A 25,568-nucleotide genomic window follows, 5' to 3' on the forward strand; every position below is an offset into this window, starting at 1 on the left:
GAGTCTCTTGATAGATTAATCAACTTCATCTTTTATTTTCGTTTCATTTTGACAAGAGCGATTCGAAGGAAAATTATTTTCTCGGGAATTACTGTTCCTTAATATTAACACATGCATCAACTTCGTTTTTGATTTGTTTTCGAATGAGCAATTTGAATAAAAAGTGATGGGCCGGACAAGTACGTTTAAGACGTATTTGAAAATAATTTGTACCGATCCAATCGATTTTGAATGTTGTGAATAATACCAGGGGATCCTGGAAGTCGGAGGGGAATCGATTCTTTAAAGTGTGTACCTTGTTGAAGTAACGAATGACTTTCATGTGAATTTTTAATGATTTTATTTCCATTAATTTTTTTGTAATTTTGATAAAACGTTGTGAGCCCGACAAGGATTCTCAACGCTCATTTGTCGCCTGAGATTATATTTCGAATAACTGATAAATACTTGACCTCGAATTGATATAACTTGGGAAAAAAAGGTTGGGACAAGTACATTGATGGTCCCTTGTTTCTGGATGACATAGAAAAAAGATTCAGAACCAGGAAAAAAATTTTTATAGAAATAATAAACGAAAAAATGAAAAGTTCAAAAAAATTCATAAATATTGAACAAATTGAAAAATGTACTATCCAAGTTACATGCAGTATAAAAATGTATGATATCAATTAGAGGCCAAGTTTTTATTGATAATTTGGAATATTATTGAACAAATCGGAAACTTTAATTCAAACTCATGATAATTATTTTCAAGAAACAAGTTAATGAAAAAAAAGTCATAACGGAAGTTACGTGCAGTACTAAAATGTATTATATCAATTCGAGGTTAAGTATTTATCAGTTATTCGAAATATAATCTCCGGCGACAAATGAGCGTTGAGAATCGTTGTCGGGCTCACAACGTTTTATCAAAATTACTAAAAAATTAATGGAAATGAAATCATTAAAAATTCACATGAAAGTCATTCGTTACTTCAACAAGGTACACAATTTGAAGAATCGATTCCCCTCCGATTTTCAGGATCCCCTGGTATTATTCAAAACATTCAACTTCGTTTGGATCGGTACAAATTATGTTCAAATACGTCTTAAACGTACTTGTCCGGCCCATCACTTTTTATTCAAATTGCTCATTCGAAAACAAATCAGGGCTGCTCTAAAATGACAAATATAATAAAATCGATTGAAATAAAAATAATATCTCTAAGTAATTTGAACTTGATTGTTCGCAAGTTCGTATAGCAATATCCACTTCTCATTTTCTTTAGTGAACACATACCATTCGGTAAGAACCAATGAAAATGAGAAATAATCAGGCACATTACAAGAAATTTTCGAACCTACTCAGCCATGCAATGTTTTTTTTTCTAAAGTCACGTACACATTTTTATAAATACCACTAGTCGAGTACGACACGTGGATTCCTGGAATTTGGAGAAAAATTATTTTGTTGTGAATTCTGACTTTATATGATTCAAATAGATTAATCAACTTTATCTTTCATTTTCGTTTCATTTTGACAAGAGCGATTCGAAGGAAAATTATTTTCTCGGGAATTACTGTTCCTTAATATTAACACATGCATTAACTTTGTTTTTGATTTGTTTTCGAATGAGCAATTTGAATAAAAAGTGATGGGCCGGACAAGTACGTTTAAGACGTATTTGAACATAATTTGTACCGATCCAAACGAAGTTGAATGTTGTGAATAATACCAGGGGATCCTGTAAATCGGAGGGGAATCGATTCTTTAAAGTGTGTACCTTGTTGAAGTAACGAATGACTTTCATGTGAATTTTTAATGATTTCATTTCCATTAATTTTTTAGTAATTTTGATAAAACGTTGTGAGCCCGACAAGGATTCTCAACGCTCATTTGTCGCCGGAGATTATATTTCGAATAACTGATAAATACTCGACCTCGAATTGATATAATACATTTTAGTACTGCACGTAACTTCCGTTATGATTTTTTTTTCATTAACTATTTTCTTGAAAATAATTAACATGAGTTTCAATTAAAGTTTCCGATTTGTTCAATAAGTATTCCAAATTATCAATAAAAACTTGGCCTCTAATTGATATTATACATTTTTATACTGCATGTAACTTGGATAGTACATTTTTCAATTTGTTCAATATTTATGAATTTTTTTGAACTTTTCAATTTTTCGTTTATTATTTCTATAGAATTTTTTTCCTGGTTCTGAATCTTTTTTCTATGTCATCCAGAAACAAGGGACCATCAATGTACTTGTCCCAACCTTTTTTTCCCAAGGGGAAGTTTATGGTTTGATATCACGCCTTTTTTCTCAAAAGTTCCTCATTTATGTTATGACGGTTATAGGATTTTAGTTTAAATTTCTATGAATTATTTGCTTAGTACATTTTTATAGATTCCATTCTCATACGAACATTTTTTTATGGGATAATCTTTTTCATGAAATTATCAGCAAATAAGGGACCATCAATGTACTTTTCACAACCTTATTTTCCCTGGGTATGATGTTCGGCTTATAAAGTTGGTTTCCACCATAGAAAACCAATTTTTCGTAAAAATTGTAGTGAAAATATTTCGTCACAAGTCTGCTCTTGAACTTTGGCGATTTTTTCTCTTATACTCTAAACGACAAAAAATATTCTTAAATAAGATTTTCTAAAGTTCTCCAATGTTTCTATTGTGATATTTAAAAATAATTTCTCCAATTATTTTCTTCAAGTTTTGTACAATTTATAACAGTTTGATATTCTTCGAATGTTTGAAGTGATACCCTCAATTTTTCAACCATTTCGAACGGTGTCCATAATTTTGTGGGATGAAAATCATTTTTCATAAGGTTTTTCAACATTTTGTATCATTGTGGAATTTTCCCCCGTCATTTATAAATTTTGTTTTTAATAGTTTTAATGAAATCATTGCGAATAAAGAAAATATGAAGATTTTTCAATGAAACGAATTTTTCGATTGATTTTCCTTAAAATTTGACAGAAGGAGAAAGAAAAAAATGTATATAATGTTCACCAAGTCCACCAGACTTCGCAATTTTCACATATGTCTATTGAATTCTAATGCTAGCAATTTTTATTTCATTAAAAAACGTGTTTCCAAGGACTTTTTAAAGCAATCTTTTCCATTCGTATTATCATACGCAGAAATAGAAAGTTGACGGACCCACGTCGATGCACAAAATTTTTAATCTCTGCATGTAGCCACCAAGGTTCAACCAAACTAAAGATAAACTATGAAGTGCGTCAAGACCAATAGAATTGCTTATTTATTAATATGTCCATTGCATTTTGAAAACATGACTCCTTATGCCATTCATAAACAGGACATCGCTGAATTTGTAACATTCATCATAATTTTTTATTATTGATTATTATTCATAATCCATATCCAAATCCTATATTTCATGTATAATTTTAATTATTTGTAGATATCCATATTCCATAATCAAAAATAGGAAGTACTAATATCTGGCATGCATGTCAATACACAGAATTTTTCACGTTTGCAAGTATCCGCTGCGATTTATTAATCTAAATTTTGATACAGACAGAAAAAATTACCACTGATTCATAAAATTTATTATACCAAAACTAAAAGGAAAAAAGACAGCGCACTTGAAAGTGAACAGAACTCATAATTGTTTCATGTATCTTCGTTCATATATTACAGTTGGAACCAAAAAGTGAAAAGATTAACACACCTACCGCTTCGCAGGAATAGAAGTTCATAGGTATTCGCTGCGTACCAGTAATACAAACTTTGGTGCTATGGGGCTAAAAAAAATTACCTGAACCACATTTTTGAAACTTATTATGGCATATTCAAGAAATAAAGTGACAGATACGCTGTATGCTGAAGTAAATCAAATAGTGTAATTTAGTATGTCTCCATGATTATACACAGACAAAATATTTGATCACATCCAAAAATGATCACACGTAGGACTCACACACATGAATTTTTCTATCCATAATGCCAATCGTAAACATGGTCTGGAAATACTCAATATACATGTCGCTTCATCATGTTATCATACTTAATTAAGAGGTATTCATTGCATTTCAAAGATACAAATTTTGATATTACGAAAAATAAGCAACCAATGACTTATTGAAATAAATTTCTAAATTTATCATGCAACAATTCAAGTGAATATCTATGTATTTACATAGCCCAAAGATTTTTTAAAACTCGGGTTTATAAACAAGCAATTATGAAAACTTTTTGTTATGAATTTTCCAGTTAATTGAAATCAATATGAAGAAATAGAAATACGAATGTCACTCGAATTGTCTAGAGAATGAACAGAAATTGTTATGGATATACTATAAGCTAAGGAGGTGGGAAAAAGAGCCCGGTGAACACAGCCAAACGAAATGAAAGGAATTATGACAACAAAACATTGAATTAGACACTTTTACTTGACCAAAGTTTTTCAAAATTTATTTGCATTCATTTACATACAACCACGCATATTTTTTCTATAATGTAATAACACAACATAAAATTTATGTTTGGAAAGAACGTTTGAGAGGTTATAATGAGCGAAAGTTTTTTTTTCTCACATAACTCCCGTTGAAAATTTTTAATGAACCAGAACCAGGATTGCAACAACATTAAGTCATTAATACACGTAAAATTAAAGAATTAGTAGAAGGAGAAATTTTCCAATACTAATATATGTCCTATATAATAAATACTCGCGAACCGATTGCGATGAGGGTGAACTAACCCACATGGTTTTCACAAAACTTACATAACATTTTTTTTTTATAGTCATAAAAGAATTTTGAATCGAATTCATACAGCCCGCACTGTTTCTCCGAATTTTATCATTTAGATCGCTGTTGCTATTAATTTGCTCATGCCATCAAAAACTGACAGATGGTTGAACAATATATCCCGCCAAAGTCACTATATGTCTGGTTTTCGTAATACACTGCATCTATGACACCACATACCACTATTTTTAATAAAATAAATAGATATTGAACACTTTATTAGATGAAAATTTTTTTTTTTTTCACCCCGCACTTCGTAATGTCGAAAATCCGTTTGTTATAACATCAAAAACTGACGGCTGACTGATGGCATTGTATATCAAGAGACTCGGTGGAGTCTCGGGACAAGTACATTGACAGCCCTGTCGTCTGCTGGCCCGAGGCTCTCGCCGAGACTATACTTTCTCTGAATAAAACGATTCGCGGTGGTAGGGGTAAAATTGGCATGTGATTTTCTTTAATTGCGAAGCCTATGAGTTATGTACGACTTTGAAAATTAAACTTTCAGCTAATTGAGAAATTCTCTATCGAATGAGCCCAAAATCAGCATTATTTGTGGCGTAATTGCTGAGAAAAAACTTTGCACGGGCTCAAGATTATGCAAAAGTTACCAACACATTCAAAAATTTATGTGTCTGTATATTATATTATAACACCATCAAAGGCACTTTGATGCTATCGAGTTTCTGATTGGTTGGATCTGACGACATCCATTTTTAGACGTTGTGATTGGTTGTTGAAATTAGTTGTTGATGATTGGAAATCTGACGTCAACTTCAGAACGTAGCACACGGCGCAGCACAGCTGGTAACAGCAGTCATAAATTCGACCGATATACATATATATATGTACAAACCATGTGTCAGTTTTTGATCGTATGAACAGAGTTTCGACATTACGAAGTGCGTGCGGGATAAATAAAAAAATAATTTTCGTCATCTAAAGAAGTGCATATTACTATTTATTTTGTTATTTGTGATATATTAAACCGGTATCAAAGCGGCCGCGTAAATGTAGTCTGTGATGTGTGTGTGAAAAAGAATATAAAAAATGCGCGATGGATGTATGTCAACGAAACTTTTCAAGATTTCATTATTTCGTTCGATTGGAAATAAGTGTTAACTGAAATAAAGCTTCAATTAAACCAGAGTACGAGAAATATTGTCCAGTGCGAATATATTGTCAGTGGCGTGGTTATATATCATGTGTACATAGGTTATATATACGAATAAATAGAACAAAAATACACGCAACTGTTAGAATGATATTAGAAACTTTAATTTAATGTTTTCTAATTTATTTCTTGTGTCGTCATTATTTTTAAACAACCCCATATTTTGCTTGATATTCAGTTTGGCTCTGCCCTCTCCGATCCTTGTTTTCACCCGCTCAGTTTGCAGCGGATCGATTCATATTATTAATTCGTTCCCTAATATGTGTTCTATGATTTTCTACTCCTTCATGATGATTTTGGTAACATGATTCGAGAGGTTTCTAACCATGATCTTGAATTGCACATTTTGTAAATCAGCTTTAAAAAAAAAAATCTGGTCTTGGTATAGTGTGTAGTTATTCTTTTCCCATTAGGTCTGTCAAGTGATAAATTTGGAAACTTTTCCAGAAAGCCTTTGGTTGCTTTTTTTGCTAATGATATGAAAAGTCGTATTTTAGGAATGCGGTATGCAAACACAAATTTTGATAACAAAACTTATAGAATGACATGTATGTTGAGTATTTCCACTTTGCAAACTACAATTATGGAATTATTATAAAAAAAATTCATTCCGATAAGTCTACTGTTGCTCAGTTTTGGATGCGATCAAAAATGATGCCTACCAACATCCCCAGAAACTTACAGAATTGCTGAATGCAATGTGCGCTATGTCATTTTAATGTAACATCATGACTTTTGACAACTTTTCATTATAATGCTGTAGATTCGGATCATTAAAATACTGCAAAAATCTGTAAACTATACAATTCAAATACTGTGCCATTCATTTTACATTTTGACTCTAACTGTAACATCTATATGAAGTAAAAAATTGATTATAAAAGTCTTCAGTTGCTCATTTATGGATAGATTTGAAATTGCTGTCTTCGGAGCTCATTGCGCAGATACATTGAACCGCAGCAGATACCTGCGAACTCTGAAATTTCTGTGGATAAATATATATGCAACGGATCACCCCTTATCTTTGATTATGGTAATATGTAATGGAACTTGGTTCGGCAAGTTTTTAAGTGTTCCTTTTCAAATAGTGTTGAAGTTTGTATGACTGATATACAGCGAATACTTCCAAACTTTGATATTTCTGTGTTGCAGCGTGTGTGCCAATCATTCAAATCATTTACTCCAACCGTATCATGTAATCTAGAAAATTCATCACAAAAGTCTTCCGCTTTTCTAGATACTTCAATTTTCCTTTTTCTACTCCATTGTGAGTTCTCGAATTTCTAAATTAATTTCTGAATTGTCCTGAATAGGTTTTCCTCCAAAACCAATGCAGGTACCTTAAACGTCTTTGAATTCTGTTGCTTTGTTGAATTAAGTTCGCTTAGTTTTTTTTGCTGCTTTGAGTTCTGGCATAATAAATGTTAGAAGTTTTCGGGTATTTTTTTTCAGCAACTATCAAACTGTGGATAATTGGACCTCAGCGGCCACTTGCAAACTTTGGAAATATATTTCATTGAGGGTACGTTTTGGATGAAATGAAATCTCTAGATTCAGAATGCAAAAGCGACATTTAAAGTGTGCAAATCTGTTGGATTTTTCGTGTCTTGAATTTGATCTATTTTTCATTTGAATTTTGAAGAAAAGGGATAAATAAAATCTGTTCTATTAAGGAAATCTTTACATCAGTTCTTTCTTGGTATGAAGACTTGGAAAAAATCGCCAAAGGCCAAGGACAGACAGGTGACGAAATATTTTCAGTACAATTTTGACGAAAAATAGATCTTTTGTCGCGGAAACCAACGTTATAAGCCGAAAATCATATTACAGCCCACGAGACGCATTTCTTCACTCTCTTGGGTTCCTTTTACACAAAACATATTAGAAGATAAGGGGGAAGATCACCAACGTGGAAGAACAAACCAATGCCGAAATATTTCCAGTACAATTTTAACGAAAAATAGATCTTATTTCGTGGAAACCAACGTTATAAGCCGAAAATCATATTATGGCCCACAACACGCATTTCTTCATGCTCTTGGATTCCCAATAGACAAAACATATTAGAAGACAAGGAGAAGAATCACCAAAGTCCAAGACCAAACCAGTGCCGAAATATTTTCAGTACAATTTTGAAGACAAATTGGTCTTTTACGTGGAAACCAACATTATAAACCGAAATTCATTTCACGGGCCTCATCCCGGATTCCTCCATGCTGTTGAGTTCCTAATAGGCATAACATATTAGAGTATAAGGAAAAAAATCGCCAAAGTTCAAGGGCAGACTTGTGACGAAATATTTTCACTACAATTTTTACGAAAAATTGGTCTTTTATGGTGAAAACCAACTTTATAAGCCGAACATCATACCTAGGGAAAATAAGATTGGGAAAAGTACATTGATGGTCCCTTATTTGCTGATAATTTCATGAAAAAGATTATCCCATAACAAATGTTCGTATGAGAATGGAATCTATAAAAATGTACTAAGCAAATAATTCATAGAAATTTATACTAAAATCCTGTAACCGTCATAACATAAATGAGGAACTTTTGAGAAAAAAAGCAAGATATCAAACCATAAACTTCCCCTAGGGAAAAAAAGGTTGGGACAAGTACATTGATGGTCTCTTGTTTCTGGATGACATAGAAAAAACATTTAGAACCAGGAAAAAAATTCTATAAAAATAATAAACGAAAAATTGAAAAGTTAAAAAAAATTCAACAAAAATAAAAAACAATCGAAAAAATTCTGTAAAGAAAAATAAAAAAATTTCAAAAAAATTCATAAATATTGAAGACATTGAAAAATGTACTATCCAAGTTACATGTAGTATAAAAATGTATGGTATCGATTGGAGGCCAAGTTTTTATTGATAATTTGGAATATTTATCGAACAAATTGGAAACTATAATGAAATTCATGATAATTATTTTCAAGAAAAAAGTTAATGAAACAAAAGTCATAACGGAAGTTACGTGCAGTACTAAAATGTATTATATCAATTCAAGGTCAAGTATTTATCAGTTATTCGAAATATAATCTCCGGCGACAAATGAGCGTTGAGAATCCTTGTCGGGCTCACAACGTTTTATCAAAATTACTAAGAAATTAATGGAAATAAAATCATTAAAAATTCACATGAAAGTCATTCGTTACTTCAACAAGGTACACACTTTAAAGAATCGATTCCCCTCCGACTTTCAGGATCCCCTGGTATTATTCACAACATTCAACTTCGATTGGATCGGTACAAAATATGTTCAAATACGTCTTAAACGTACTTGTCCGGCCCATCATTTTTATTCAAATTGCTCATTCGAAAACAAATCAGGGCTGTTCTATAATGACAAATATAATAAAATGGATAGAAATAAAAATAAGATCTCCAATTAATTTGAACTTGATTGTTTGCAAGTTCGTATAGCAATATCCACTTCTCATTTTCTTCAGTGAACCAATGAAAATGAGAAATAATCAGGCGCATTACTAGAAATTTTCGAACCTACTCAGCCATGCAATGTTTTTTTTCTATAGTCACGTACACATTTTGATAAATATCACTAGTCGAGTACGACACGTGGATTCCTGGAATTTGGAGAAAAATGATTTTGTTGTGAATTATGACTCCATATAATATAAATAGATTAATCAACTTCATCTTTCATTTTCGTTTCATTTTGACAAGAGCGATTCGAAGGAAAATTATTTTCTCGGGAATTACTGTTCCTTAATATTAACACATGCATTAACTTCGTTTTTGATTTGTTTTCGAATGAGCAATTTGAATAAAATGTGATGGGCCGGACAAGTACGTTTAAGACGTATTTGAACATAATTTGTACCGATCCAATCGAAGTTGAATGTTGTGAATAATACCAGGGGATCCTGAAAGTCGGAGGGGAATCGATTCTTTAAAGTGTGTACCTTGTTGAAGTAACGAATGACTTTCATGTGAATTTTTAATGATTTTATTTCCATTAATTTTTTAGTAATTTTGATAAAACGTTGTGAGCCCGACAAGGATTCTCAACGCTCATTTGTTGCGGGAGATTATATTTCGAATAACTGATAAATACTTGACCTTGAATTGATATAATACATTTTAGTACTGCACGTAACTTCCGTTATGACTTTTGTTTCATTAACTTTTTTCTTGAAAATAATTATCATGAATTTCATTAAAGTTTCCAATTTGTTCGATAAATATCAAGAGACTCGGTAGAGTCTCGGGACAAATACATTGACAGCCCTTTCGTCTGCTGGCCTGAGGCTCTCGCCGAGACTATCTTTTCTCTGAATAAAACGATTTGCGGTGGTGGGGGTAAAACTGGCATGTCATTTTCTAGAATTGCGGAGCTCAAGAGATGTTTTGTTAAGCGAAAATTAGTTTGGAGACTGAATTTCAAAATCTCCTTCGAATGAGCCCGAAACCAACACGATCAGTAGGGTAATTGCTGAGAAAAAACTTTGCACAGGCTCAAGATTATGCAAAAGTTACTAACACATTTAGAAATTTGACATGTCTGTATATAATACTATCAAAGGCCTCATGTCCCTCGGTCTAACTTCGCGGCGGTGTCGCGGACTGACGTCACATGCCGAGAGCTCGAAAGTCACCAGCCGATGTTTCACGTCATGTTGACGTTTGGGGTTATGATGTTATGAAGTGCGTGCGGGATAACTAAAAATAATTTTCGTCATCTAACGAAGTGCATATTACTATTTATTTCGTTAAATTTTGTGATATACTAAACCAGTATCAAAGCGGCCGCGTAAATGTAGTCTGTGAAATGTGTGCGAAAAAGGATATAAAAACTGCGCGATGCATATGTCAACGAAAACTTTTCAAGATTTCATTATTTTGTTCGGCTGGAAATAAGCGTTAACTAAAATAATCTTTCAATTAAATCAGAGTGCGAGAAATATTGTTCAGTGTAAATATATTGTCAGTAGGCTAGGTTATATATATGAAGGCGTCAGATTATATATATGAATAAATACAACAAAAACACACAGAACTGTTAGAATGATGTTGTAAACTTTAATTGAATAAATGTTTTCTAATTTATTTTTCATGATTCCCATATTTTGCTTCATATTCAGTTTGGCTCTGCCCTCTCCGATCCTTGTTTTCACTCCATCGGTTTGCAGCGGATCGATACATATCATTAATTAATTGCCTAATATGTGTCCTATGATTTTCTACTATTTCTTCATGCTGATTGTGGTAACGTGATTCAAGAGGTTTCCAGCTATGATCATCAATCTCACATTTTGTACATCAGACTCTCAAAACAGTTTCTGGTCTTGATATAAGTGTAGTTATTCTTTTTCCACCTGGTCTGTCGAGTAACAAATTTTGAAACTTATTCCAATAAGTCTTTGGATGCTTTGTTTGCTGATCATATGAAAAGTCGATTCTTTGGAATGCAGTTGGCAAACACAAATTTTGACAACAATACTTATGAAATGACATGTATGTTGAGTATTCCCACTTTGCAAACTACAAATGTGGAATTATTAGTGAAAAGATTCATTACGCTAAGTCTACAGTTGCTCAGTTTTGGATGCGATCAAATATAATGCCTGCTAACATCCATGGGAACATACAGAATTTCTGAATACAATGTTCGCTATGTCATTTCAACGTAACATCATGACTTTTGCCAACTTTTCTCTATAATACTATAGATTTGGATTATTGAAATACAGCAAAAATCTGCGAATTATAAAATTGATATACTGTGCCACTCATTTTACTTTTTAAAACTAACTGTAACATATATATGAAGTAAAAAACTCATCACAGAAGTCTTCAGTTGCTCATTTATCGATAGATTTTAAATTGCTGTCTTCAAAATTTATTGCGCAGATACATTGAATCGCAGCAGATACCTGCGAACTCTGAAATTTCTGTGCATAAATATGTGTGTTAAGTATCACCCCCTATCTTTGATTATGAGAATGAGTAATAGAACTTGGTTTAGCAAGTTTTAAAGTATTTCTTTTTAAATACTATTGAAGTTTGTATTACTGCGGTATGAAGCGAATACCTCCAAACTTTCATATTTTTGTGTCGCAGCATGTGTGCCAATCATTTAAATTTTTTACTCCAACCGTAACATGTAATCTCAAAAATTCATCACAAACGTCTTCAGCTTTTCTAAATTCCTAAATTTTCCGTTTTCTATTTCATTCTGAGTTTTTAAACTTTTAAATTCATTCCTGAATTCTCCTGAAATTGTTTTTCTCCAAAACCAATGCAGATACCTTAAACGTCTTTGAATTCCGTTGCTCCTGTTGAATTAAGTACGCTCAGATTTTTTTGCTTCTTTGAGTTCTGACATAATAAATGTTTCCGGGTGCCATTTTTCAGCAACTATCAAACTGTAGATAATTGGATCTCAGCGGTCACTTGCAAACTTTGGAAATATATTTCATCGGGGACACGTTTTGAATGACACGAAAATGTCTAGATTCAGAATGCAAAAGCAACATTTAAAAAGGGCCAATTCCGTTGGATTTGTTGTGCCTTGAATTTGATCTATCTTTCCTCTTTTCCTTTATTTTTCCTAACGTTATCAGCCGAAAATCATATCTCGGCCCGCAACACGCATGGCTCCATGCTCTTGAGTTCCCAATGGACGAAACATATTAGAAGACAAGGAGAAAAATCACCAAAGTCCAAGAATAAACCTCTATCGAAATATTTTCAGTATAATGTCGACGAAAAATAGGTCTTTTTTCGTGAAAACCAACGTTATACGCCGAAAATTGTAAACAATTCATAGATATTTAAACTAAAATCTTATAGTCATCTGAACATAAATAAGGATCTTTTGAGAAAAAAGACGTGATATCAAACCATAAACTTCCCCTAGGGAAAAAAAAGGTTGGGACAAGTACATTGATGGTCCCTCGTTTGCTGATAATTCCACCCATAAAAAAAAACTTTAAACAAAATTTTTTTTTAATTGTAAAAAAAAATATTTTATAAAAAAAAATACAGAACAATTCGAAAAAAAATTTACAAATCTTGAAGAAACGTTATATTAAAAAAAACTAATCTGTATTTATTTTTTAAAGTGTCAAAAGAATCAAATAACAAGTAAAAAATAATAAACCGAAAAATCGCGCTTGAAATAATTTTGGAAACCGATGCCTCATTCTTCTTATTTGATTCGAACAGCTAAATCAATTGAAAAAAATTCCATCTAATTTATGTGCAACATTAAAATTTATTATATCAATTCGAGGCCAAGTATTTTCTAATGAATTGAAAAAAGTTACCATTTGAATTACGTGCAGCACTAAAATTTATGATATCAATCGGTGGACAAGTATTTTATTAGTAACTCCAAATTTTGACATTATTGAATTGTTCTAAGAAGCTTTCAAATCCAAAAGAATCACATGCAAGCTAGTCATTTCTTACTCTATGGTTGCAGAAACTTATAAGAATATCGATTCTTCTCAGACTTTCAGGATCCTCTGGTATTATTCACAAAATTCGACGTCGATTGGATCGATACAAATTATGTTTAAATATGTGTTAAAAGTACTTGTCCGGCCTATCACTATTCATCCAATAAAGAATCAATCGTAAAAAAACGAAATGGCACGTCAGAATCTCGTTAAAAGTTTGTTGAAATGCGATTCATTATTAATTTAATGTTCTTAATAATAGTATAGGTTAGTTCTTATTCCGAATGGAACTCGTTCGCTGGAAGAATAAGTGGGAAGTAAAAATTGCCGTCGTCGAATGTAAACTGCAGAGTTATTTTGGAAGCTTGAACATATACATTATGTACAATTTTTTTCATTTATCGATGCACAATAATATATTGCATCGATATCTATATTGCGGAATAATTTGTTTCCGTTTTTTATTAAATTAGTGCAATTAAGTAAAAATTACTTGAAGATAATTCTCTCAATTCCCTCTGCATGATTACTTGTGATCCATCAGTTCTAGACAAACCCTGACTTTTATTTGGATAAACAATTTAAACGGAAAGTGATGGGCCGGACAAGTACTTTTAACACATATTTAAACATAATTTGTATCGATCCAATCGACGTCGAATTTTGTGAATAATACCAGAGGATCCTGAAAGTCTGAGAAGAATCGATATTCTTATAAGTCTCTGCAACCATAGAGTAAGAAATGACTAGCTTGCATGTGATTCTTTTGGATTTGAAAGCTTCTTAGAACAATTCAATAATGTCAAAATTTGGAGTTACTAATAAAATACTTGTCCACCGATTGATATCATAAATTTTAGTGCTGCACGTAATTCAAATGGTAACTTTTTTAAATTCATTAGAAAATACTTGGCCTGGAATTGATATAATAAATTTTAATGTTGCACATAAATTAGATGGAATTTTTTTCAATTGATTTAGCTGTTCGAATCAAATAAGAAGAATGAGGCATCGGTTTCCAAAATGATTTCAAGGGCGATTTTTCGGTTTATTATTTTTTACTTGTTATTTGATTCTTTTGACACTTTAAAAAATAAATGCAGATTAGTTTTTTTTAATATAACGTTTTTTCAAGATTTGTAAAATTTTTTTCGAATTGTTCTGTATTTTTTTTATGAAATATTTTTTTTACAATTAAAAAAAAATTTTTTTTAAAGTTTTTTTTATGGGTGGTTCCAAATTATCAATAAAAACTTGGCCTCCAATCGATATCATACATTTTTATACTACATGTAACTTGGATAGTACATTTTTCAATGTCTTCAATATTTATGAATTTTTTTGAAATTTTTTTATTTTTCTTTGCAGAATTTTTTCGATTGTTTTTTATTTTTGTTGAATTTTTTTTAACTTTTCAATTTTTTGTTTATCATTTTTATAGAATTTTTTTCCTGGTTCTAAATGTTTTTTCTATGTTATACTTAATCGCATCCAAAACTGAGCACCTGTAGACTTATCGTAATGAATGTTTTCACCAATAATTCCACATTTGCAGTTTGCACACTAGGAATCATACTCAACATACACATCATTTCATAAGTATTGTTGTCTACATTTGTGTTTGTCTACCACATACCGAAGATTCAACTTTTCATATTATCAGCAAAAAAAGCATCCAAAGACTTTTTGGAACAAGTTTCAAAATTTATTACTCGACAGACCAGGTGGAAAAAAAATAACTACACTTATATCAAGACCAGAAATTGTTTTGAGAATCTGATGTACAAAATGTGCGATTGATGATCATAGTTGGAAACCTCTTGAATCACGTTACCACAATCAGCATGAAGAAGTAGTAGAAAATCAGAGGACACATCTCAGGCAATGAATTAATAATATGTATCGATCCGTTGCAAACCAATGGAGTCAAAACAAGGATCGGAAAGAGCAGAGCCAAACTCAATAGGAAGCATGATATGGGAATATTCAAAAATAATGATGACATAAGAAATCAATTAGAAAACATTTATTCCATTAGAGTTTCTCACATTATATACTAACAGTTCCGTGTGTTCTTGTTTTATTAATTATCAACCATAATATTTCAGATCGGAAAAAGAGTATTTAACGTTATAGATTGACGAACACTTTTCCTTACAACTTTCAGACCTGTTTTTGATAAACTGATTTGCTTTATTTATATTATTATTCACTAACTCTGCGAACGTTTGTTACATTTGTCCCGCACTTCCTAACGTCAAACCCCGACCGGTTCGTTACGACACAGCTATCAAAGAGAACTCGCATATATAACCTACATTACTACACATGATATATAATCACGCAACCGACGATATATTTACACTTGACAATATTCCATGCACTCTGGTTTAATTGAAAGATTATCTCAGTTGACACTTATTTCCAATCGAACGAAATAATGAAATAATGAAAAGTTTTGTTGACATAAGCACCGCGCATTTTTTTTATATTTTTCATGTTCATACACAGATCACAGTCTACATTTACGCTGCTGCTTTTATACCGGTTCAGTATACCACAAGTTTTAACAAAATAAATATTAGTATACACTTTGTTAGATGACGCGAAAATTATTTTTATTTTCCCCCACGCACTTCCTAACATCATAACCTCAAACGTCAACACGACGTGAAACTTCGGCTGGTGACTTTCGAGTGATTTCAAGTTCTCGAGCTCCTCAGCTTTCTGCCAAACTTCCTTGCTCTTTTTATTGAATGTCATTGGCCCAAAAATTCTCTCACCCTTCATTGGTTGCAGCAAAATTTCTCTCACCAGGGATTGGTGATGATGGGGGCCAAGGGGCCTATGTTTGTAGCGGTTGGAGTACGTGTATACTGATGCCTCAAATCCTGAATGTGTTAGTAACTTTTGCATAATCTTAAGCCCGTGCAAAGTTTTTTCTCAGAAATTACGACACTGATCATGCTGATTTTGGGCTCCTTCGACAGTGAACTCCTTAATTAGCTGAAAGTTTAATTTTTAAAGCCGTACATAACTCATGAGTTTCGTAATTTAAGAAAATCACAAGCGATCTTTACCCCCACCACCGCGAATCGTTTTATTCAGAGAATGTATAGTCTCGGCGAGAGCCTCAGGCCAGCAGACGACAGGGCTGTCAATGTACTTGTCCCGAGACTCTACCGAGTCTCTTGATATGCCCTAGCTTTAATAATTGTTTGATACTCGCGTTTGAGACCTTGAGTGAAACTCGAGAGGGATACTTCGCGTATGTGTTTTTCTACCGCCCTTTGTTCGATCATAGTCGAGTGCTTTTTTATACTTGCATCAATTAATTCCATCATTGTGTCTTCTACTCTTCTTCTCAATTCTTTTACTGATTCATTAAATCTTTGTCGGCAAGAATACAACTCTGTTTGAAGGGCTCCTACGGTTCTCGTACCGCAGAATATTTCTAACATAATGGATTTGAATGTTTCAAAATCTGGAATATTTTTATATCGTACTTCTGCTCGGGCTTTACCAGTTAATTTAGTAGTTAGCACGGATTGTAGGAGAATCTCTTGGTCCTCCTCTAAAATATGTTTATTGACTTGAGCAAAAGAATCAATTAGTTCTCGCGCTTCTTTTGGTTTTGAACCATTGAATTGGGGAATTAAACTACGCGCTTCTTTAAGGGACATTGAGCCTCGAAGTCTGTTAGTTCGCGAGGGATTTGGAGAGGAATTTTGAGAATTATTTCCTCTATTATTTTCGCCATTATTTCCAGGATTTCCAGGATTATTATTTCGACTGTTTCCGGGATTTCCGGAATTCTGATTATCTCCCGTTGTGTCTAAATTTACGGTTTCAACCATTGTTTATACTAGAGGGTCAGAAATGGATTCTAATACCGAACTTTCCGGCATATTTTCCGCGTCTAAATAATCGTCGTCCGATTTTGGAGATCGATTTAAAGATTGGACGCTACTTCGTCTTCTTCGACTTTGCGAGGTAGTTTCGTTTCTTTTTTCGTGATTGTAGTCGAGTTTATCGTCGGAAAATGAATTGAGTGTATTATTTTAAATTTGATTCCATGTAGGTAGATTCGGAATCTTCGCAACGAGTAAATAATCGCAAGGGTTTCCAATTCAAAGCTATGATACTTGCTTTCGGTTTCACTCGTAAGCTTCGAAAAATAGAACACAGGATGTAGATTGTTGTCTGATTTCCGTTGAAACAGAACGCTACCATAACCACGAGAGCTACCGTCGCAATGTAGCTCGGTTTCGTCGCGAGGGCTATAAATCGCTAAGATTGGTGCTTGAACGAGTTTTTCTTTCAGCATTTCGAACGCTTTTAGTTCGATTTCTCCAAATCGAAACGTTACATTTTTTTTACAAAGTTCGTGCAGAGGTTTTGCTATGAGCGAGAACCCATTGACAAACTTCCGGAAATACGAAGCCATGCCCAAAAAGCTCCTCACGCCTCGGGTATCTCTCGGTACTGGGTATCTTTGAATCGCGGCGATTCCATCATCAGTTGGGCTAAACCCCTCGTTTGACACTCTGTAGCCTAAATATTCGACCGTGGTGAATAAGAATCGACATTTATCAACGCGAAGTTCCAATTTATTAGCCACAAGCGTTTCAAAGACTTCTCCGAGTATATTTAGATTTTGCTCGACCGATTCTGTCGCGATCATAAAGTCGTCAAGGTATACAATTATATCGCCTCGCTCGATAAATTTTCGCAATACTTGGTTAATCCATCTCTGAAACATGGTCGGCGCACCCTTGAGTCCAAAGGGCATTTTCACATATTCATATTGGCCCAAAGGGGTAACAAATGCTGTGTATTTAATCGAATCGTTAGCGACGTTTATATGATGGAACCCGTCTTTTAAATCAAGCATTGTAAAATACTGTTTTCCTTACAGAACATCGAGTTGATCCTCGATCAGTGGGAGGGGGTAATTATCTCGAGCGGTAACTTTGTTTGACGCGCGATAGTCGACACACATCCTTGTCTCACCGTTTTTCTTTTTCACGAGCACAATGGGAGAAGCGTATTCCGACTCGCTAGGCCTGACAATCCCTCTCTCGAGCAGTCTGTTTACAATTTCGCGTACTTGCTCTTTTTCAACATACGATAACCTGCGAGGCGCGAACCGAAACGGTTGAGCGCTAGTTAGAGACAGAGAGAATTCCGTCTTCACCAATGGTACCTCGGGTCGTTCAGGCATCAAATATCTTTCTTCGAATAGTCGTTCGACTTTTTTTTGTACATCGATCGGAAGTGCGGAATTTATTTCCAACTGATCCCTAGGGTCATCACCAGATGACGAGATATCAATATTAGCGATGTTAGCAATTTCAGTTTCATACTCGGTATTCTCTCCCTTCAAACTAAGACCGAACATCTTTAAAATATCGCGACCTAGAATTACCGAAGATACCATGGTGAAATCAGGAACAATCATTAATTTGGCTTTTCGCGACTCTCCATTCATCTCAATATCGAGACAGACCGAACCGAGAACGACTAAGTTGCTATTATTAATTCCTTTAAATTTACTAGTTTGATCATCCGTAACCTCTATTACATCGCCTGGGATATATTTCAATTTAACGAAACTGATAGGACTCCCAGTGTCTAACAATGTCAACAACTCGATTCGCTCTTTTCCCCCGTTAGGATACACAGTATAAAGGATGTTTCTGTGATACTCATCGTCTTCACTGGGTGCTGGACAAACGTTACTGATTTGAGAAGGCTTATGGGGGCAGTCTCGCGCAAAATGGCCGGGTTGGTCACAAACAAAACAGAAAACTTCTTTCTTCGGAAGCTCGGGACATTGAGGCTTCAAATGCCCCTCCTTCTGGCAGTGGAAACACTTCGGTGTTGAGCGCTGGTCCGCTGTTTCTCCGCGTACGTTTCTGCTTGTACCGGGCACCATCGATGATTGTTTTTGACCCGTCCTGTAGTATTATCATGTCTGCTACCATTTTTCCCGTCTCCCGTGAACGGACGAAGTGCAATTTTCTCGAAAGCTTCTAGTATCGAGGTCGTATCATCAAATTTTTGCATTCTGGCTTGGTCTTGAAGTCGTGGGTCTGGAATCCCATCAATTACATAATCAACTATCTCATCTTGTGGTATTCCTACGCGATTAGCTAGTATAATCTTGTCATGGTGATAGTCATTGAAAGTCTCCCCACTCTTCCAGATTCTATTCTCAAATTGTCGGCGTAACGCGACTTTATTTGGCCGATGATCGAACATTGTTCGCATTTCCTCCAGCAATTGATCAAGACTCATCTCAATGTGTTCGGGCTTCGAATGGAACCAGTCGAGTGCTTTCCCTTTAAGCCTTGACCCCACCAAAATCCGGCTAGAATGGTCGTCCAAGTCATATGAGTTCTTCAATAGTTGCAGCTGTTTTACCCAATTCGAAAAAGTATTTTGTGTCCCGTTAAATTCGCTTATTAGATCCGAAAGCGATTTAATATTGACTTTTGATTGCCCTTCCACGCTTGCTGGAGAATTCCCCCTTCGAAGTAGCTCGAGCTCTCGTCGTGCGAGCTCGAGTTCTCGCTGCATAAGGTCGCGTTCGCGCCTTAACAAATCGAGTTCTCTCTGTGCGTCTGCCGTCGGTGTATTACATACCGGGTCATGTTGGTGCGATGATTCCCCCGAGCTCACTGATTCCTCCGACTCTTGTCTCCATTCCCCGGATGGGTCATTTTCCTGTAAACGGGCAATCAGTTCAATTTTCGAACCAGCTGATGAGAGCCCGCGTTTCTGGAGTTTCGCCTTTAACTGAGGAACTGTAAACTCGTTTGGTTCCTTCATTTTATGTCGATGAATATTTATCTCCCGATAACTTTGAATTATCCGTCGTTCACTGTTTTGAGATATATGTAAGGCTGGTCGATAGAAGCACACTGGTATACAGTTATTGTCCACAATATTCACGAATGTACACACCGACTATCTTGGTACGTTTACGAACACGGAGACGCTACTCACACGCACCTACCGACGTATTCGACGTATTCTGGTCGATCACTCACATGCACGATTCGCCAGAATTCGTGTGTCCTTCTATTTCCTATCTCTTGTTCTACGAACGGGAGTATCCAAAATAATTCGAAGTCTCTCGAAGAACGTAAATAAAACCGCTATGGTAGATCGGAGATCATGCCACCGATCGTGTGATTCCGAGTTCGTCGTTATGCTCAACACAGTTTTCGAATGTTCAATCGTAACAATAAAGGCGATTTTCCTTAGCCTTTGCTTCACATGGATTGAATCACCAAAATTTCCTCGCTGGCTGTCCGTTCCCAGCTTTGTGATCGCACCAAAAGAAATTCACCTTTTCTATATTCAATCACCGTTGAAATTTTGTCGCTGACCATCCGTTTTCAGCTTGTGATCTCACTAAAAATGAACTTTTCCCAATATTTAATTGTTGTTTTTCCACAGTCACTTCCGTTGGACTGGGATCTTTTCTTCCCGTTACCCGATGCTTCGGAAAGGAAAAGAAACACGTTTTCAAAAATTACGATAAAATTTGAGTCGAAATTGTACGCGAATTAGCCGAGATTGCCACGCCCGTTTCGCTACAATATTCTTACTCTCGCACACCGTAATCAACACCGTAATTTTGAAACACGTTTTCGTTTTCCCTCTTCTCCCACGCCGCGAATTCCAAGGTCTCGTGTTCCTTTTTAAGTTTTTTTTTTTTTTTGTACGTTTTAATTGTTCATATCCCACTTCTGAGATTGTAAGAGTCTTATAAACTTGAGAACTTCAATATAGGAACCAGGGTTTAATAAAATAACTCGACCAGAATAATTACGATAATGCGTGTATTTATCACAAGACCTCGCGTCGAACTGTCGAGGGGCCTCGCACGACCCGAACACCGGGTTATCTCCCACTCTCCACACTCATCCTTTTGCCGCGCATTTGTTCTTACATTTCTTAACGTATCTATCGTGTCGACGCTCACATGAGCGATCGCGAAATAGTGCTTACGCCCGGTAATTTGAGACGTTCAGTGTACTCGTCGTCTGACATATAAATTTTTATATACGATCTGGCTTTGGCGGATCACAATGTTATTTAATAATGTTCCGCAACTTACAGTAAGATGATCGCTAGCTCCAGTAGTATTTTGGGTTGAATCTTGACGTAGATCGGTCTGCCTTGGATGCGATGATCGGTAATTGAACGTCCGTTCGATTTATCGACTTTTCTAGAATTATCGGTCCTCCTTAGCAATTTGAATTCCTACCGTTTGACTATCGTAGACGTGTCGGGTTTCTCGAGTAGTGGCTATCCCACCGCTGCCACCAATGTTGTGTCCGCGAAGATCGTCGCGAAGGGACAAGTTATCAAGGACGAGTATTTAAGGGATTAGGCCAAAAGAGCTGAACTCCAACTCGATACTTTACAACAAGTTGACAATAAATTTATTTAAGAAGTTACAAATTCGAGGTTTTATTGCCTCGAGACCAATCGTTACAATTCTCGTCAAAGACTGTCGAATTTTGGGTTAGTCGATAATTTTATAGATTTGGGGGTTTTCCCCTTCTCGTGCGAATATAACTTAGATTTCCTTCCGGAAGTTTCGATGTTGACATCGAGGGTCGATGCGCTCGTTCGGGAGCATCGATATTTCACCATTGCTGCGTTTGCGCTGAGAGTGCTTAATTTGTTTTAATGAGTGCGATGTACGGGCACAACAACGTCGATTGGATCGGTACAAATTATTATTTAAATACGTGTTAACAGTACTTGTCCGGCCCATCACTTTTCATTCAAATTGCTTATTCAAATAATAATCAGGGCTTTTCTAGAAATGATAGATTACAAGTATGCATACAGAGAGAAATTAAATTGCATACATTTAAAGAGAAATACCAAAATATTTCCTGTAATACACAAGGGAATTTATTGTTCATCAGTAAAAAAAAATACACGTTGTACAGTCGAAGTTTTCGAGCATTTGATAATCCCCCAGTTTATATTGCAATGACAACAATTTTTATTTCTCATTTCTATTAGCGAACGAATTTCACTCGATATAAGAACTAACCTCTACTATTGCTGAGAACATAGCGCTGATAATAAATCACATTTTAATAAATTTTCGAGCGGATTCGGTCGTACAATTTCATTTTCATATGATCACGTACACAATTGTAACTCGTTAAAATCGATGTCAAAAGATGGGTACGCCACAAGAATTCACTAGAACTCGGAAAGAAGTCAATTTCTAGTGTATACTTTTTTTTTTTGAAAAAGATATTCCGATATATCGAAATGTGAAGCCTATATCCGTTACCGTGAATCGTTTCCAAGAGATAGTTGTCACCGAGCACCGTTAAATATCTGAACGAAAGCGAGCGCCAGCGTTTTTGTTACTCTTAGATTTTTATTTGAATGAGCAATTTGAATAAAAAGTGATGGGCCGGACAAGTACTTTTAACACGTATTTAAACATAATTTGTATCGATCCAATCGACGTCGAATTTTGTGAATAATACCAGAGGATCCTGAAAGTCTGAGAAGAATCGATTTTCTTATAAGTGTCTGCCACCACAAAGTAACAAATGACTAGCTTTCATGTGTTTTTTTTTTTATTTAAAAGCTCCTTAGAACAATGTAATAATGTCAAAATTTGGAGTTACTAATAAAATACTTGTCCACCGATTGATATCATAAATTTTAATGCTGCACGTAATTCAAGTGGTAACTTTTTTCAATTCATTAGAAAATACTTGGCCTTGAATTGATATAATAAATTTTAATGCTGCACGTAAATTAGATAGAATTTTTTTCAATTGATTTAGCTGTTCGAATCAAATAAGAAGATTGAGGCATCGGGTTCCAAAATGATTACAAGTGCGATTTTTCGGTTTTTTATTTTAAATACATTTCTTACTAAGCAAGAATGCTTATCTACTTATCGGGAGGCAAAAAGTTGGTGAAATTCTAGGAATATTTTTTAACTATCAGCAGAAATTGAAATTATTGAGTTGATTATTCATATAACTCCTCCCTGCACAAAGTATTTACTGAACCTAGGACAAGCGTCCTTATATTGGATAATTCATATACTCACTCGAAGCGGAGCCGATGTTGAATTACATTCAAATGATGATATGTAAGCCAATCGAAATAGTTGATCCCATGCCGTTCCAGTCACATGGCTGACTAATGCGTCACATAAAGTGTGTAGGGTCGGGCTTAGAATCGGTGAAACTAGAAAGCGATGAATATTTTGAGTGGACGATTGTTAAGATACTTATGAATAATGTACGTAATTGAGTGCGTACTTTTGTGAGTATATGAGTATAAATATGTACGTTCAGGATTGAGCAAAGCTTCGACGGCAGCGCGAGAAACTTCGGGCCGGGCTCTTGCGCTCCGCCGCTAGCATCACCAGTTCTCGGGTTCGAAACTTTCGGTCGACGTGAAAATGGAGCAGCCGGACGCTCGTTTCACGCGCCCATGCGGGCGTCGCCACCTCCCGCACAGTACTTATCACGGGACCAGAGGAACGCACCGCGAGTAGGAGGGCTATGCCAGTTATAACCCCGCCATTTCAGGGGAGAGCGGTGACGGGGGACCGCGGGGACCGTTGCGGGGCTGCATAGTATGTAGAGGGGGAAGGTTTTCGGACAGCGGGGGTGCGGCGGCACTTTGAAGAGGCAAAAACTTGGGACAAAAGATTTTTTTTGCCACTGATTTATGTTTCTGGTATATCAGATTGCATTGGAAGGAATTTTCTTTTGAAAGTGTTCTTTCCTAAAATGATCATAATTATTGGACTCCGTGATCAAAGATGTTTGCACTCATCTAATGACATATTTATGTGTCCTGTGTTATATATTTTTACATTCCTGTGGTGGCGCAAGTTCCAACGAGATTTCTTTTTTCAAAACCAGTTCTAACCCACGGGTCTCTCAGGGGGGTATGGGGACCGGGGAGCGCGTTGCGGGGGCTGCATGGTGTGTGGAGGGGGAAGGTTCTCAGGGTAGCGATGAAGTAGAGGGGAATTGGGGATGTAGCGATCCTGTTTGCGGTATTGTATAAAAATAGTATATGCAATACCGCAATATAGAATCCGTGACGAAGGAGCCCCCTAATGAGAGATTTATGTGTCCTGTGTTACATATTTTTACATTCGTGAGATGGTAGTGAGATTTCTTTGAAAATGCACCTGCCCTTCCCCCCAACTTTGACTTGGGAATTGTTTAAAAGATTGTTTTCCGAGTAAGAACTACAAAAATTTCACATCGAACGCTTATTCTCAAAGTAAACGTCGTGATGGAAAGGTGTGCGAGTATGTATGCTATCCACCCGACGAAAGATCCATCGACATTAACGGAGAATGAACTTGAAAAGTTGTCGAAGGCTTTTGAAGCATTATAGTAATTTCATTCCTATGCTATGGGATCGTTTACCCAAGTATTTGCAGTGTGATGATGATGTACGATCATATCAATTGTGTTTCGATCATTTTAATCCACCTTGGGGGCGAACTCATATTGATTCAGTAAGACCCAGACGTAGAAATTGTAAAAAGTGCTCGATTATGGAACGACTTGTAAACATCTATGGGACTTTACGGATAAAAAATCCCTGTGAAATGACATCGGAGGAGCTTCAAATTATAACTTCAACAATCTTCAAAGAATACTTTGGTGAATATACAGATGTTTTGTGGGTTCGTTTACCAAAATATTACAAATCCGATAGTGAGATTGAATTATTACGTTGTTGCGTTGAACATTGGAATGTATCATCGGTGGACGATCATATTGACGGTCCTGCTCCTCAACGTCGAAATTGTAGGAAATGCTGTGAACGTGTTTGAACAAGTTTAGAATGCACGTGTTCATAACATCGGCGGAATCAAAGAGATGAGCCTTTACAGAAAAGGACTACCGGAGGAAACTGCATCGATTTCAATATAAAATACGGGTGGGGATAAAATGTTAGAATTACTAAATTTCGAAGAGCTAAAATCTCGGGATTATAAACTTTGAATGATGTTATGGATATAGATCAATTCGACTAGAGCTTTAAATGTCGAAAATAAATAAGTAGAAATTTCAAAGTTCGAACCATGTTTACATCGAAACAATCACCCATAGAACGATGACTAGAATATCAGTT

At 35.2% G+C, this 25,568-nt stretch overlaps 1 protein-coding gene across 1 annotated transcript; it reads right to left on the reverse strand.

Moving 5' to 3' along the window:
• Positions 1–16,396: 16,396 nt before the first annotated feature.
• On the reverse strand, positions 16,397–20,228 carry LOC122414835 (uncharacterized). Its single transcript, XM_043426436.1, has 5 exons — positions 19,309–20,228; positions 18,408–19,135; positions 17,544–18,224; positions 16,620–16,968; positions 16,397–16,400 (listed from the first exon to the last, which is right to left on the reverse strand). Exons 1-5 carry the CDS (start codon positions 20,226–20,228, stop codon positions 16,397–16,399), a joined length of 2,682 nt encoding a protein of 893 aa, XP_043282371.1.
• Between the last annotated feature and the right edge of the window lie 5,340 nt (positions 20,229–25,568).

Source organism: Venturia canescens, chromosome 8 (assembly GCF_019457755.1).
Source record: "Venturia canescens isolate UGA chromosome 8, ASM1945775v1, whole genome shotgun sequence".
Taxonomy (NCBI): domain Eukaryota; kingdom Metazoa; phylum Arthropoda; class Insecta; order Hymenoptera; family Ichneumonidae; genus Venturia; species Venturia canescens.